Source organism: Strongylocentrotus purpuratus, unplaced genomic scaffold, assembly GCF_000002235.5.
Source record: "Strongylocentrotus purpuratus isolate Spur 01 unplaced genomic scaffold, Spur_5.0 spur5_scaffold_8, whole genome shotgun sequence".
NCBI lineage: Eukaryota > Metazoa > Echinodermata > Echinoidea > Camarodonta > Strongylocentrotidae > Strongylocentrotus > Strongylocentrotus purpuratus.
This window is the reverse complement of record NW_022145614.1, coordinates 2,073,816-2,091,370: the sequence shown is the minus strand read 5'-3', so window position 1 is coordinate 2,091,370 and position 17,555 is coordinate 2,073,816. Positions and strand designations below refer to the sequence as shown.

The following is a 17,555-nucleotide window of genomic DNA, read 5'->3' as shown; positions in this document are numbered from 1 at the left end:
ATATATCATACAAGTTATTGCTTAAGCATCACACTTTCGGCTGAGTGTGATTGTCTGACTGATATTCATTTGCGAGCGAGAAAAAAATGTAAGATCTGTGAGGTCGCAGAGTGAAAAATTACATCTTATAAAAAGGAAAAAACCAAATCATGATGGGGTTATAAGCATCACGGAAGACTGAAAAAACATTTGTTTTAAAGTGACATATAATTGTATCATCTATAAATGCGAGCGAGCGAGCAAGCTTTAGGGGAAATTACTCTTAGTCGCTTTAAATTAGTGCAAGACTAATGATGAGCAGGTTAGGGGGCACGTGCCCCCCCCCCCCGTGCCTACGTGCATGATGATGAGGGGTTAAGGGGACACATATCGAAAGGGATAAAGACACTTATTAGAAAAGAAAAGGAGCATGTGTCAAGGTACAAAGAGTAATTATCAAGGTTTAAACTGGGCACTTCTTACACCTGAAAGGAGGCACTCACCAGAAATGAGATTGGGCACTTATGAGTATGGGAAATGGGCATTTGTCGACGGAAAAGGGGCATCCATCAGAAATTGATTTATCAGAGGTGAAAAGGGGCATTTATGAAAGGGGATAGGTCCCTTAATAGAAAGGAAAAGGGGCACGATTCAAAATAAAAGGGCAGTTAGCAAAGGTGAAAATGGGCACTCATCATAGATGAAAAGAGTACCTATCAGGAGGGGAAGGGGTACTTTTCAAAGTAAAACGAGCATCTCTCAGATTTGAATAGGGGCAATTATCGAAGGTGAAGAGCGCACTGAAGTGAAAAGAATTAACTTCTCATATATGAAAATGGTCATTTACCAGAGATGAAAAGGGACACTTTTTATTTATGAAGGGCCTCATTTTTCTAAATAGCCCTTATCAGATAGGAAAGGGGGCACATGTGTTGATGAAATGTGCGCTTATCCGAGTTAAAAAGGGGAAGGGGCACTTCTTTACAAAGTAAAAGTGGCCCTTTGGGGAGGGGGGTACTTGAAGAGTGGGGCGAACTTTGCCCCCTACCCCTGCCACCCGCCCCATCATCTGAAAATCCAAAATGATGTTGTAGGGGCCGGGCGCGGCTTAAACATGAGTGCTTTTATGTGAACCTCTTTTTTTATAAATATATTATGCTGGATTCCGACCCAGATTGCACACTCTAAAATGATAGTATGATCATCCCCAATACGCTTGTAGTTCACGTATGCACCCCTTCCTCCTAATTCGTCGTTACCGTCACTGCCATTTACGTATGGCCGGCCGGCGTATTTTTATTTACACGCTAGCGAGGGGAATTTCTCGATTAATTCCAATGAACATCCAGGAGAAAGTTTTCTTAACTTTTTCTTGAAACACTTGAACGGTTATGGAAACTGTTTGTGTTTCTAATCTCCAAATATTAATATTATTCTGCATCAAATATAAAACATTGATTTCTACTGTGATATGTAAAGGCACGAACTTACGAAGTTGTAACCAAGAACTTGGGTGCACCATGGTAATACATTTTAACAAACACATCAACATGTTACCTAGACAACTCATCACCATAGCCATTGTAAAACCATATATTAATGATACATGTAAAATATAGATTGAAGCAATTCTCGTCGATTGGCTGTATCCTGAGTGTGATTTATATAATGGATTTTGAGTAACATTTGCATCCACCTGTAGTTGAAGAATAGATACAGTGTATAACATCAATTAAGTTGGAGTTCAATTGGAAGGAAGTAACGAGGAATATTAAAGCAAGGGAGACTGGGAGATGAGGAAAGCAGGAAGTTAGAAATTGAGAGATTACTCGCGTGATAGCCTTGCATTAATGAATCCTTTATATAATGTTGTCTTGAGAGAAAGTAGACGATTTTTTTTTTAATTGGAGATTAGTGCAAGTATTAGATATATTGGAAATAGAATAAATGAGAAATTTATTTTTTATCGAGATCAATACATGGGGGGGGGGCACCATCAAAAAAGGGCACTTTCTGGAATATAAGGTGCACCTACAAAGGGAAACATCAAAATGTAAATCTACCATATTAAGACATTGATAGACGTACGCGCAACGCATGTCACACACAGAAAAATGAGAAGAAAAGAAAGAAAGAATTTTTTTTTTTTTTAAAAGAAGATAGAGGAAAAGGAGAGAGACAGAGAGAGGGAGAGAAAGAAAGAAAGAAAGAAAGAAAAAAAAGGAAGAACATGAAACTTAACTTTACACTTAGGCCTACATATTACATTTCCGACTGAGTTGGCTCGACATGTGCTTAAGTAGTCTGCGGACGAAAGTACAACAATACGAAAACAGAAGTTATATGAAATTGTCTTTAAGAGAGAAAGAGAGGATAAATTCTAAAATGAAATGAAAGGGGGTATATGACTCTCAAGGAGGAAATTACAATTTCTATCGCTCATGACGACTATTTGGAATTTCCTAATTTTGTTTAAAGTTCAAGAACTTCCTGGGGCTCCGCCCCATGCAAGACTCCCGGCAACAGCGAATTATTTACACAATTTCTTGCTGTCTGCTGCCTCGAGATCACTGGAGCGAAGAAAGGTAACATATAGCAAGAATCCCTATTCAGTGAAGAATTTATCCCTTTTATTATTAAAGACTCCCGACAAAGGCTCTCCCCCTGCAAAATTGGAGAGAGTTTTATGTAGTTTAAGCTTCTAACAACCACGCCCGTGGACTTTTTATTATTTACACAAAGGTAAAAGTGTATAGCAACAATCCCTATTCAGTGAAGGATTTATCCCTTTTATTATTAAAGACTCCCGACAAAGGCTCTCCCCCTGCAAAATTGGAGAGAGTTATATGTAGTTTTAGCTTCTAACAACCACGCCCGTGGACTTCTTATTATTTACACAAAGGTAAAAGTGTATAGCAAGAATCCCTATTCAGTGAAGGATTCATCCTTTTTATGCAGATGCTTCTTCTACCATTCTTGACCAGAAGTGCGTTTCAAACTCAATGATATGGGCATCATCCCATTGAATGTTGTGTCCAGTGTATACGGGTTTGTTTTGCTACTTGCTGCCTAATCTGAGGGCTCTGTTGTGCTCTTTAAAAAGAGGACACAATAGGGGCGGCGCAATTTAAATATCAAGGAATGTATTAGAGTTTATTTCTAAAATGAAATGAAAGGGCTATTTGACTTTCAAGAGCGATAAAAACTCTAATCCATCCCTTGAAATTTAAATTGCACTGCCCCCATTCAGTGTGCCATTTTCAAAGAGCACAAAAAGGCTTCAGATTGAAGATTCCATCTCATAAAATTGTCTATAAGAGAGAAAGAGAGTTTATTTCGAGAGAAAAATGAAATGAGAGGGCTATTTGACAAGAGCCCTTTCATTTCATTTTAGAAATAACCTCTCTTCCTCTCTTATAGACAATTTTCTCTCTTGAAAGTCAATAACCCTTTAATTTATTTTAGAAATAACCTCTTTTTTTCTCCTAAAGACAATTTCTTTCTTGAAAAGGCTCTACCAGACCCCTCAAGCTCTGCCACGTTGTATGGATCCATTAGAAAGCAAAATAAGCCCACTCAATAATTGATACATACTAAAACGTCATAGCGATTCATCCAAATAAGAAATCCACGTAAGAGGCATTTTGAATGTTTTAAGAAAATTCTTTCAAATTCCAGGATATTGGGTGTTCTTTTTCAGGAAACTCTATTTAAACGAGTGGAAGCACTGGCGGTTCTGTTTTTTTTTTAAAACTGTAACAATTCTCCTTGGATCAGATATAGACCAAAAACAAGCCTCATTATCTTCAGTATACAAGTGTCATTTCGGACCTTACAGCTTTCATAGAAATCGCTTCTGGACCGTCAAAGAAAAAGTTTGAGAACCCCTGGTCTACGCATTATACACATCAGGACCAACTTGACAACTTGACAAAAATTTGAGGGGGGTTCGACCCCCCCCCCCCCCCCCCCCCCCCCCCCCCCCTCTGCCTTATCCATCGTTACCGTCACAACCATTTGAGTAGGGCCGGCCCCCTCCTTAATAACGACTCCCAAGCCATCAAGAATGACCCCGTTATAGATTACCATTCTGCCGTTCTTTGGAGGGGCCGGGCGCGGCCTTTTCAGAAGTGTTTCTACACTAACCTTTTCATGCACTCCGGCTTAACATAAACAAGCATGCTAAGATTGTTTTGAAAAGAAGCATAATTTCGACTCAGTTTCGCATAACCTAAAAATAAGAATACGGCCAGTCACCCCCCCCCCCCCTCCCCTTAATGCATCCGCCTTCACGCACCCCCTTCCCCTTGTCTTTCCCTTATTCGTCGTTACTGTCACTAATTTTTAGTGCCATTTCGTTGTCTTGCTTTCTCCCCGGCTCCTCTCTTCTTTTTCTTTCCTCTTTTTTGAACTCTCTCTCTCTCTTTTCTTTACTTTTTGTTCTCTTTTCTTTTATCTTCTCCTTTTCCCCCTTTTTTTCCTTCTTTTTTTTCTTCCTCTTTTTTCCTTCTCAATTTTTTTGCTTCGCCAATAGGGGGGGCCGCGGCCGTTTCGGCCCACCCCTGGATCCGCCACTGAAGCATACATGAAAAGTGGAGAATACCACATGAACAATATAAATACAAACACGAAAAGACAAAAAAAAAAGAGACAAAAAAAAACTACATTATTGTCCTAACTATATAAGAAATTATAAGTATCATTTTTAGTAAATACATGTATTTCTAAATTGACTACACAGAAATGACTATGATAGCCTTTTAAGTTTACATGGGTAGACTGGCCCATTCCTAAAAGACTTGGGGGGCGGAGGGGGGGGGGGGGAATGGGATTTTAGTTTACACTTCTCCCGGGCAAAGGGGGAATGCTAACATATGTTTCCTAATTACTTTTAACTGGGTGATGCCCCTCCCCCATCCCAGCCTTATCAGCCAGATTTGGGCGGATGCACCCTAAGTTGATGGCTCGAAATTGTAATGAACTTCATTTCCCCTGAAGTTCTCTTTTCCTCTTTTATCCTCGGCCTCGACCTTTCAGGCTTGAAACTATTTATAATCATTTTCAGCAGGTGTCTGAACGTGACCTCTACGTATGCGGCGGGTATTAATAAAGTGACCTTTGAACCTAGTCCTACATCGCACGCATGTCACGCGCGTCGCACCCACTACCATTTGTCGACCTTGGCGAATTAATCTAGACTCTACACGAAGTTCGTCAATAAGTGGATTTCTGAAGCCGACCAGTGCAGTGTGTGGTGGGGATATATCCATCGAAAACCTCATAAAAAGACATTTTGTAATTTCAAAGAGAGAAATAGCATTAGCGTGTCGAGGCGTTGAGAAAGAAGAGACGCCGTGTCATTGAACAGTTGAAGAGCTACGTCGCTCTACCCGCCCCCAGCCCAGCCCAGGCCAAGCCGTTGCTCTGGTGAAGATTAGACGCGCTACGTGTAGTTTGCATTTTGGGACGATTTGGACTTTGGCCCTTTGAAAGTTTGAGTTCTCTGTAGTTTTGTGACTTGTAAAGATACAGAAACCCCTCTTTTAAAATGCCCGAAGAAGAGCAAAAGCAGGTGTCGAAAGAGGCCGAGGCAAAGATTTACTCATTAGCAGAGGTCCAGAAACATAAAACAAGCTCATCACTATGGCTCGTTATTCACAACAAAGTTTACGATGTAACACAATTTTTGGATGAGGTAAGTCTATACTAGACTCTACAAGTCAAATTCTGTAGAGCAATGTTTTGACAATATTAAAATGATGATGATGATGATGATGATGATGAAAATAAATCATGACTATTTGGATCTATTGATTGTTTTATTGATAAGCTCTTGCCATCTTGGTCGGACTTGGACCAAATTTTTCTGTCTCTTTCGTTCGTTAGCCTTACCCAAATCAGAGGCTAACGAACGAAAGAGACAGAAAAATTTTATAATAATAAGTTTAACTTGAAGATTGACAAAATTGAGGCTTTACCTTTAATCTGATCATCTATTTTCTTTAATGCTCCAGACATGACTAAATGTTACAACTATATGTAAAGGAAACAGACGTATTCTCTGTCAATGGGCTCTTATTTTTATTTCTTTAAGGATATTTTATGTATTTTATCATTTTCATCAAATTGACAGCATCCAGGTGGTGAAGAAGTAATGATAGAACAAGCTGGTAAGTATTCCATTTCATTTGTTAATATTCTACCTTGGTCCGATTTAGATTAATGTAGCACTTGCCAGTTTCCAAGATTTCTATTGGCCGCAAACTGATTATTTAAAACATCATCAGAAATATCTGATGATATTTCCCTCCCATGTTTCTTCTTAAAGAGAATGTTGAGTTCTGTGGAAAGGTGAAAAATAGATTGTGGGCATTTTCATTGTTATTATGCAAGTGTGGAAGAACATCAGAGAAAAAATGTTCCCTGAAAGGCATGGCTTTATTAAAATGCCTTCATATTCTAAGTATGCCAAGTAACAGCTTAAAAATGAGGACATACTTTTTATGCCACATGTTTGTGTAGTTCCGTATACAAAAGTATGTGTAAAATGCTTGTTACTTTTACCAAGACTGGGCCAAATTTCTTATCATTCGATTCCAGAACCTTGTAGTACACACCCAGACTTATAGTTATATGCCCCATGAATGATCAACTTTTTCTGATCGATTCCACTCCGTTTCTTCCACAATCTTTAATTTTACATTTTGAAAGAAACTTGATGAATAGAAAGAAATATGGATGTTTGAGACTTTGAGATTGATGTGATATTCACATCTTTAACATGTACCGGTACATGTGTAGACTTTAATTTGGAACTCTCCTCATATTTTGTGTGTAGGAGCTAATGGAAGAGATGTCTGCTCATACAAGCGCTCTGCTTTCCTTTAGAACTACATGTACTTATCAATGTTGGATTTGCCTGTAAACTACACCATTATGTCTTGTCCAACTCTCTAATGCTCACATACATGTACATGTATCTATCATATGTTTGTTGTTCTCCCTGTGTGATGTGTAGGTGGTGATGGGTCTGAATCTTTTGAAGATGTTGGCCATTCATCTGATGCAAGGGAACTAATGAAAGACTATTACTTAGGAGAATTAGCAGAGGTATGTATCCAGTCACATAGTCCATACCCATGACAAATATGACATTCTCAAATCAAACTACAGAACATGTGCAGAAAGCCAGAAGCAGCAACAGAAGATATGTTGTGTAAAAGATAACTGTTGAAGAACCTAGAAGTTATGTTATATAGGAATGAAGAGAATTAAACATGACATGTATTGTTAATGATTTACCAAACATGATTTACTATCTGATGGTACATGTAGTACAAATTAACATGTTCCAAATCTCTAATGAAGTAGTTCATACTTGTAAGTCTTTCCGATGTCTTTTGGAAAAGAGATTCCAGAGATTTGTAAATCATGAAAGTAAGGATTTTTATTTTGTCAAAAGGCTCCTGACATATTCAAATCATTAATGTGTTTCCTAATTTATTCACATTCAATCTGTCGACAATGTACATGTACATCAGGTAAATAATTCCAGTATCACTCGAAAAACTAATTTGTTAATGGTTTGCAAATTGTATTTAATTTTACTTGTGATGTGCTGTAGTGGCTTTTTCATTTGTGCAATGCATAGATACTGCAATCTTCACTCAGAAGAACATACTGTTCATGTACATCATAGATGTAGGCAAACATTGTGTGGATCATGAGTGTTTAGTTTAAGTAATGAATAGACATGTGAACTTTGATTGTGATAAAAACTACATCAATTGCAAACGGCATTTCAAAAGTTTGACTAGCAGGCAGTTACTGTGCAAACAGGTGATTCTTCTTGCCAACTTCATTGTTGGTTCTAAAATCAGTGTATGCCCTGGTAGCAGGGAGCAGACAGTACAGTGTGAGTGTACTACACTGTATTATAACCTGTACTTTACATTTCAAGCACTAAAGTGGAATTGACTAGGTAGTCAGTAAGCTACATTTTATTAGTTAATGCTAGGTTTGTTTGTCTTCATTTGAGTAGATGTAGTTTCTAACAGTAAATACAAATTGGCATATCGTTTGTAATCTCATGCTTTGGTTTATGCATTAATGACATGTAAAGTAGTGTACCTATAGGCTTGTAATCTTGTGTCTTTATTGATTTGAACTTTTTGATAGAGCATGAGTCTACAGAGGTGAACTTTCATATGATTCAGCAGTTTTCACATCAGAGTTTGGTTTCTGTTAATAGTGTTTACTCTTTAAAGAAATGTGATATCCTTATTATTTTGCACACATTTTGAAGGTTAATAAATAATAATGTATATCATGGCCCATATAGTACTGACTTGATTACATGTATGTACAGCGTGTACCAGACAAACTGAATATGAAGGGCATATCTCAATGTAGAGACCTGATTTGAATATATTGTTAATGAAAATCCAATTAATTTCTGGTATGTTATTTCCCTTGTTTTATCAGGAGGACAAATTTTGTTCATCATCAAAGGTAAGTTTGCTTCTGTTTCAGTTGTTCGAAAGCTTCTGTTGATATTAGAGTTCTTTTTTTAAATAAGGAAAAAAAAAATTGTAGAACTATTCATTAGTGAATTCAAGTGTGAATAGGAATGCTCCTTCTACATTGTAAAGACATGTAAAAGATGTGTAAATATAAATATAAGCTACAAAGGAAACAAAAAAGGCCTGGTAATTTCATCACATGACATGTGAGTGGAAAAACTCTATTCGTGAGCATGTTTAATGTAAGTGTTAGTGAGATATAAATGTGCTCACACTAGTTTTGTATGTAAATGATACATGTTTATATTCTGCCAATAATGATGTCACATGTATGAAGGTTTAACTACATCATAGTAGAAATTTTAACATGGACATTGGTGTATCAGGACAAATACTTCCACAAACAAACAGTGGGGGGGGGGGGGGGTTCTAAAGTTAATTGTCTTCAGGGGATAATTGTCCTAGAACCAGACATTGTTGGACAGTAACATCTTCACATTGTACTAAAGTTTATTTTCAGTTTATTCCTATATCAAATAAATTTCTTCACCCTTTCATTTTTTGACAGACATCATCTGGATTTGGCAACCCATCAGAGTCGCAAGGAAGGTAAATTAACATTTGTGCTAACATTCGCCACAATTGCAATATAAGTATAACCTCATGATTTAATGAAATAGAAAGATATACACTAATATCATGCCAGCTATAAATCTAAACATGCAAATCATATAGCCCTGTCACCATTACCTCCCGTTACATCAATGCTCTGGTTTTAGAGGCTATGCTTTGTCGCTAATTAATAAGGTGCTTGGTAAATTATCATTATTGTTATTATTATTATGGTTTAATACACACGTATGCATAATAAGATTGTGATTTTTACCTTGTAGACCAGACTAAAGACATTCTTCTGTGCAATAAACATATATAGATCCATTATGAATACTTTTCATCTGAAAAGAAACTATTCTAGTGGTCTTATGATACATTTATGAATAGTACTGGTACTCCCTTTACACATGTAATTAGTGTCCGATCACAGAGCCTTTTAACACTGTACATCTAGGTCACTAGCTCCATGTTTCTTCTAAATTTCATTTACATTGTCAATTTATATTCTGATTGTACATGTATTACTCTTCATTTTATGTTTATATTTTACAATGGGAATGTTTGGGCACAGAGAACAAAGTTTCTTGAGCTTATTTGTGGATCATCGTCGTCTATCTGTATTCTGTAATTCATATGAAATCATTTTGGGAAATTGGAATTGTCTGCTAGTAAGGTACCTTTATAACATGCCAAGCCGCGATACATTCATGAAAACACAATGTTTATTGATTGTGTCAAATTTACAACGTAATTGTGTTCATTTGTTACTACATGTTCGTGTTTTTATTTTCATAATTATCCATCAAATAAAGTATCGCTACATGAATCAGAACAAATAGCAACTCCATCCCTCCATTCTTTTTTCACACACTTTCAAATACAGTTATCCAAATGGTTCACAATATTAGACAATACTTTGATAAATCATTTTCATATGCTTTGATTTCATGTGTAACACAGCAAAGATAATACCAGTGTGTGCACCATGTTTTAGACAACTGGTTCTGTCTGGATAGCATACACTAACTCCGGTATGCATATACCCATTCATTTGCTGCACATTGCTCAACATTGCTCAACATTGCTCAACATATGTCTTATTGTCATTGTCTTTCTTTTCTTTCCTCCCCATATTTTTAGATGAAGCTTTTAGCTCAGATTTATTTTCTAGGGTAGATACAAAAAGCTAATCTTGAATTCTGGTAGATGGAAATGCATTTTGAAAGAAACAGCTTTTCTCCTAACTTTTTAATCATGCTTTAGTTTCCCAACAATGTAACAAACGATATAGGAATTCATACATACAGTGATATATTTACAAATCCTTAGCGCATAGCCAATAATTATTTATGGACTTTTTATCGACTACCGGTAGATCATTCAGTTTGGTTGATTCTAACATCTTTCAATACCAGAACTGAAGATTAGCTTCCATTGCTTACAATGTAGATGTGTTTTATCTTTATAGATGCTGCAGCTTTGTTTAGATTAATAAATCATCACTTAATCACAAATATATATGCATGATTGCAAAAAATATGGTTCATTTCTTTTAACTTCATTAAATTCCATTTTTCCACAAGTCAATTGAAGGGCATGGCAATGCTTTTTATTTTGACAAATGGTAATTGAAATTGACATGATACATGGTAGCAAGTACATGTTAGTAGTGATTTTATCATGTTATGTGTAGTAGCGTCTCTTTTTAAGTATTTAGTTATGAGAGTTTTATGTTGATAACGTCACATGTACACTGTATATACTATATACCTGCAAGAATCACTGTATTAGGTAAATGCACTCAATTTGGTCATAAGATGTTCTTAAACTCATACCTGTACATGTAAGCATCTTCCTTTTTGGCTCCAAACACTATGGCTCATATTCTACAACACTTTAAACCCAACACTCGGCTAAAGCTTTTGTTCAAAATCAGGCTTAACAAAGGAAGTTAGTTGGGTCTAAATTGTCTTTTGTTGAGTATGATTTTAGATAAGTTGCTGGGTTATTAGTAGAATACTGGCCCATGTGTTAATGTGTCGTTGATCAATCACGCTAGCCTGATGCAATGTCCATTCAAAGTTACACGCCGCATATTGCTCAGCTTCCACACAAGCAACTAATGTATTTTATTTTCAAGTCCCTTTTCCTTCCCCTCCTATATATCACTCTCTTATGTACCATTGTCATGCCTTTGTCACAGAAAGTGGTGCTTAAGACAAGAATATTTTGGGGTTCATCCATCTGTCTTCCCTCAATATATATTTTTTATCAATTTTTTTTATATCAAAATACATTTTAGTCATGAACATTTAACTTGATTTTGATATATCACATCCTGATCTTTAGGACATAAATACTGACTACATGTACATGTATATGGTTGGGGGGGGGGGGGGGGTAGAGATTTCCTTTCTTATATTTCATAATCATGATTCATATATTTTTTTTCTCCCTTTCCTCATCTTACTCTCTCGTTATTCTGTGTGTTTCTCACACTGCTGTATTTTTCTTTTGTTTCATCTCTTTCCTGTGCCTTTCTCTCTCTCTCTCTCTCTCTCTCTCTCACTCTCTACTTTCTCTCTCTCTACTTTCTCTCTCCCTCTCCCTCTCTACTTTCTCTCTTTCTCTCTCCCTCTCTCTCTACTTTCTCTCTCTCTCTCTCTCTCTCTCTCTCCCTCTCTCTCCCTCCCTTCCTCTATCTCTCATTATTTCACCTGCACAGTTTCTTCTTGAACTGGATCCTGCCTGCCGCTGTTGGTATTAGTGTGGCTGTAATCTACCGTGTCTTCTTCTCCGGCAGTAATTAACAAGACAACTTGTCCTTCATTCGATGTTGCACACGGGACCAACAGAAACCTCTGCGTTTTTCTCTTCATCAAATCAAAGAATAAGAATCAATTATCTGGACAAACAAATGTATAGATCTAATGAAAGCGAGTCAATGTGTTCTTCTTTGAGAGTACCGAAGGGCTTATTTTGTCAAAAATGAATTTACATTTTCTTTGAAGGGAATAGATCAATCTCATACAAAATATTGTTGGAGCAATTTTTCAATAATTTCTCAATTATTCCAGTAATTTGATATACATGTACCTACAGCCACACTACTGCAATTAGTATACAATGTACATGATGTGTACTGCTACCTGAACTTGGCATTGTGCACTATTAATATCAAAGTGGCCATCAGTGATTTGTATGTGGTGCCAGAAAAGGCCATATTGCTGTAGATAAGATATGTACTTTAACATGTACATACAAATATATATACATGTATAACATTTTCAGAAGGAGATCTTGGTCTTCTTTTTTTTTTGCCTCACAATTTTTGCATTGATGACAAAATTGACATGCAATACCGGTTCACATTATAAAGTGTACAGCTCCCCGCTATCCATATTGTAATTCAAGCATGTTTAATCAAATTTTAGTTAGTGCTTTTCAGGTTCATTCCATTGTGTAAAAAAAATAAAAATGGCACAATATACAGACATACCGGTAGCTTCAAATTTGTGTGATTTAACACAAAATTGATTACTACATTATAAAGTTGCTTTATAGATTATCATGTCACTGTAACATCAATTTCTGAATGTAAAAAATCATTTGTTTTTATACGTGTAGTGACCAGATTTTTCCTGCATTTTGTGTTAATTCTTTTTAATGAAAGCTATGTAATATATGAGATGCGACAGTAGTTATTATCTGCTTCACATATCAACGGAGCTACACATAATTGTACAAGTATTCAAAATGGACACAAGTTATGTAATATAATACTGATTGATTAAATCAAAATGTGTCAATCTAATGAGAATCATGTGAAATTACTAATGTATTGAATTTAAAAAGATTAAAATATAGAAAGCTGTGAGCATTTGATTGTATACTTCTAATTTGTACATCAGGTAATTGGAGAATAATTCAGTTTACAATGGTTACAGTGGTATGTTTAGCAGTTGCAATTGGATATACAAGTATTTCTGTTGTACCAAACAAGCCTCTTTATGATGATAATAATAATAGTCACATAGTGCTTGATACCTGTACTATGTTCCTAAGCGCTTTACATTGTAATTATTATCACTCCGGTCATTGGATTTAATTTTTAATCGACACATGATAGTGTAGACGCTCTACTCCCTTGGGAGTTTTTCAGACAGGCACCATTTTGCAATCAAACCACATTAATGTTCGCATCCTACCAAGTACCCATTTAACACCTGGGTGGGGAGGGGCAAATGTAGATTAACGTCTTGAAAGGACACTAGTGCGGCGGTGGGACTTGACCCAAGAACCATGTGGTTCAGTCTGATGACATATCCACTACACCATGATACCTCTACCTTAATTTGCATTATCCAATGTGAATAGGCAAACCAAGATAGCATGAAAAGAAGGGAAAAATGATTATGATCACACCTCAGTAATAAATTGCTATCCTTAAAGTAAACATCACACACTATCATCGCTTTTATGATTTTATACCCTATCCCTGATTAGTGTTATTGATAATAAAAATTTATATAAATCACTTGTCAGCATTCCCTCCTGCATGATTTTATTGGACTGGATTGTAGATTCATGAGAGACGAGCCTTTTATGTGTATTGCGATAATGTTCCCATTATTTCTTCTTTCTTTTGATAATTATACTACGACTGTATATTTACACAACACCCACAATGTTTTAACAAGAATGCTACTTTTTCAAGAAAATTGGGTCTATTGTTGGCTTTAAAGAGAGGGAGGGAGAAAGGGGGTGAGAGAGAGAGAGAGAGAGAGAGAGAGGCGGGGGGGGGGGGGGGGGGAGGGGTGGTCAAATAGAACAGGAATGGATGACAGAAGAAAAGAGGTATAACAATTCTGAGGGAAGAGGTGTGTAAGGGAAAGAGACGGAATCAAAACTTCATCTGCAAGAAGAGAGCAGTGGACGGAGTAAAGAAAGAGAGGGGGGATCATAATGAGCAACATTTCGGACTAGAGAGATCATGAGCAACAAATGAGATGATGGTGGACAGATCAATGGGATCATGTTGCCAAGAGAACAGAAAATAAGAAAAGATGAGATGGTGAGCAAAGTTGGAAAGAGAAGGGGTTGAGAAGTAATCTGAAAAATATTCGTCAAGGTTCAAGATGTTGACAACTATTTGTATGTGTAGTGTGTACTATTAAACTGAATGTAGTATGTACCTACATTTCTTGGTCAATTCTGCTGTAATTTTTTTAGTTTAACTAACCACTTGGAAGATCTATTACATGTATAGATTTATGTTGTTTTATTCATCAACTCACACTGTCGCACAATACAGTTTACTTCAACATTATCAAACGCTCGCACAGAACAAATCTATTTCCCCTGATTTTGTTCTTATATATTTAATCTAAAAACACAGGAACAATTATAAACTGACTGATTCAGAAAAAGAATAATAGTTTCATTGTAACAATTCAATCTTTAATTGAGATCAAAGAAACAAATCAGAAAGGAGTCGTAGCTGCATGTACCACAGAGGTATCAATGTTTTTCATACATTACAATGCTAGTCTTTCCCTTTTACATTGGAAGGCCAGTTTGACAGAATGTTGTCACACACTGAATTATAATCTTCATCTGCTACACTTGCATAAATCTACATGTAAACCCAGATATTCGAACTTCAAATGGAGTCTTTAACACTACTCCATTGATGTTCTTTTACAAATGGCAGTAAAATTCATTGCTTATGGTTACATTTAAACACTGGAAAAGGCTTTACAATTTTTCTGAAAATTTGGGAGAACATGTACTATTTTCCACTAACAAAAATATTACTATTGACCATACACACCATCCTGATAGGAACCATGAGAATATGACAAAGTACATTATAGGTACATGCATTTCATATTTATTTAAAAAAAATTCACACCATGCACTACAACCCCCTCTTTTTAATCTTGCATTCACATTTTGATTCAATGATCAAGAAAAATTGAATACTCATTGATAAAATATAGTTGTGACAACTGAGCCTTTCCTACACCTCATCACGTGTTGATAACGACAAATCAAATGTACATATCTTCTACATTACTAGAACATTAACAATTATCTTCATCTTGGAACTGATCAATTCCATCTAAAACAACACTAAACCTGAGATGAGAGATACATATAACTGAGACCTTTACTTCTTTTAAAAGGCTATTCTAACAATATTTGAATACAATCGTTTGTTCTAAACTCTGGTAGTACAAAGTTTTTTACAAATATTACAAACGATTGGGCTCTTAAGGGAGGAAAGGAAATTCAGATTTTTGTAGAAGCATTTAATTCCCTCTAACAGATGTTACAACTGATGTGGTGGACAAAGGAGGGGGGTGAATCTTATGAGTAATAACTCGTAACTACGGCTTGAAAGCCAAGGAAACCCTATGCATGATTATTTGAAATTCAAAAGAAACTTTTGTCTTTTGTATTGTAAGCCATGCCATATTAAAAAAAATTCTTCCAAAAATGACATTTCTATAAAAAGTCAGATTTTTGGTTGTGTAAATAAAATTGCAAACAAGGGAAACGCTCTCGGTGGTCTCGCCTGCATTACGTAATTCGATATGATGAAAAATTGAGGTTGGAACATTATTTATGGGCAGGGAGGCCCATAAGCAGGCCCCGAAAAATGAAATCCTCTGAATATTATCAGCATTTTGAAGTGAATATGATTAAGAATCATGAACAAATAACAAAAATTGATTCATTTATTCTCATATTAAGTTGTGAAAACATAATCTAAGTCTACTAACCTAAAATGACCTTTGACCTTGTGACCTGGAATTTGAGTCATATGACTTGTGATACTTGATAACCCTTGGGTACAAGTTTCATGGAATTTGAAAACACTTTTGAAAATATGCTAAAAATTCAAAATCTTGATGTTGATGCCACAAAAAAGTCTAAGTTTATTGACCTAAAATGACCTTTGACCTTAACTTAGTGACCTGAAACTCACATGATTGGGGATACTTGATAACCCTATAGTCCAAGTTTCATTGACTAAGGACTTATACTTTCAAAATTATATCAAAAATTCAAAAACTTAAAAAAAACTCATCTGCAACTAGTGCAAGACTGCAACATTAACTTCAACAAAAGTCAGCATTTTTTTTTCTATAATTGACTAGGGTCTATAGATCCATCTTCTTGGTCCTTCAGTACACAAGTAGAACAAGGACCCGCAATTTTCCAAGATGGCAATTTTCTGACCAAAAAAAGGGTTACTTCGTATCTATGAAGCTGATGTTTTTCTGGCATATCTTCAAGCATGATGCCCCACATTCAACTCGAGTCTTGACATTTAAAAAAAGAAACATTAACAGGTGCTCAAGAAATCAAAAACGAAATTGAATTTTCCATAAGAAAAGAGATATTCATCACCTTGGTTAAAAGATTGCTTTATTTTAAAAGTCATTTCTTTGTCACTCGTTACACCTCACCTCGAACTCTGCATACTTTTTTATGGTCAAACAATATTGTCTAGAACAGTGGTAAACTAAAAGATCTATTTGATTTAAACCACAATCTATATGTGCTATACCAAGTAATGATAGCTAAGGCTGTTCCAAGAATTTTATGACTTATTGTATGAAAATACAAACTGGTCGCTATAACCATTAAAAACACTCAATGATTGCATCAGAGAAATTATTATTACAAGAACATAAAGAAGAATTTCTAGCAGGAAGCTGAATACAGGAATTTTCTTCTTCCCTTGTCCACTGGCACTGCTTTGAAAGGAAATGTTCACTCCGGATGATTCATAAAGCTGCCAAAATGGCGCAAGTTCTTCCAGAGTTGTGAGGATGATGAGCACTAACAGGAACGCGTGACCAGAGATGTCATAGCCGTCCCACCGCCCACCGCCCCGCCGACAAGCTCGGGAGCCTCCGCTGGAATGCGCCTCGATGCTGCATTTCCCAGTGTGTTCATGCACCGTATCCATCACGATTTCTACCCAGAAATACCAGGCTCCAGTGAGCACCACAAGACGGAGAATGGCTCGGAAAGCTGGAAGAAATTGTCCTGGATGTCTTGCCCAAGATAACAACAACATGAATGGTGTCATAAAACAAAGTGTCCATCCCCAAGACCACTTCACAAACTTTTGATTTAAAGGATTGTGCTTGTCCGCGAAGAATGATTCGGGAACCAATTCATTTTCTCGAAAGATAGAACCCACAATTATGATTAGTGACAGTGCGAAAGCTGCTGTTTGAGCATCCATGTAGCTTTTCACGCTTCCGTCCTTTTCCTCCAATTTGTCAGTCTCTTTGTGACAATTATCGTTTGATTTGGCGACTAATTTTCGTCTGCTTACGTTGCTAGAACCAGTGGAATTCATTTCATGTGAAGCCATGTTGCAAATGAATGAAGAAATGATAACCGATCCGATCTATA

General features: G+C 36.3%; 2 protein-coding genes across 2 annotated transcripts; one reads left to right on the top strand and one right to left on the bottom strand.

Annotated features, from left to right (window-relative positions):
- The first annotated feature begins 5,064 nt into the window (after positions 1–5,064).
- LOC589316 (cytochrome b5) lies at positions 5,065–13,653 on the top strand. Its single transcript, XM_788960.5, has 6 exons — positions 5,065–5,674; positions 6,113–6,149; positions 6,998–7,089; positions 8,464–8,490; positions 9,070–9,110; positions 11,842–13,653. Exons 1-6 carry the CDS (start codon positions 5,528–5,530, stop codon positions 11,924–11,926), a joined length of 429 nt encoding a protein of 142 aa, XP_794053.3. The 5' UTR covers positions 5,065–5,527; the 3' UTR covers positions 11,927–13,653.
- Positions 13,654–16,269: 2,616 nt separating this feature from the next.
- LOC105440147 (fat storage-inducing transmembrane protein 2) lies at positions 16,270–17,550 on the bottom strand. Its single transcript, XM_011669960.2, is given in 2 exon segments — positions 16,270–16,772; positions 16,774–17,550. Coding segments are annotated over 2 exon segments (879 nt in total). The 5' UTR covers positions 17,515–17,550; the 3' UTR covers positions 16,270–16,634.
- Between the last annotated feature and the right edge of the window lie 5 nt (positions 17,551–17,555).

Bases quoted from the DNA above. Each gene is read 5' to 3' on its own strand.
- LOC589316 (XM_788960.5), top strand. From the start codon at position 5,528: ATGCCCGAAGAAGAGCAAAAGCAGGTGTCGAAAGAGGCCGAGGCAAAG. The intron at 5,675-6,112 runs GTAAGTCTATAC...TCAAATTGACAG, and splicing joins TAACACAATTTTTGGATGAG to CATCCAGGTGGTGAAGAAGT. The intron at 9,111-11,841 runs GTAAATTAACAT...TCACCTGCACAG, and splicing joins CCATCAGAGTCGCAAGGAAG to TTTCTTCTTGAACTGGATCC.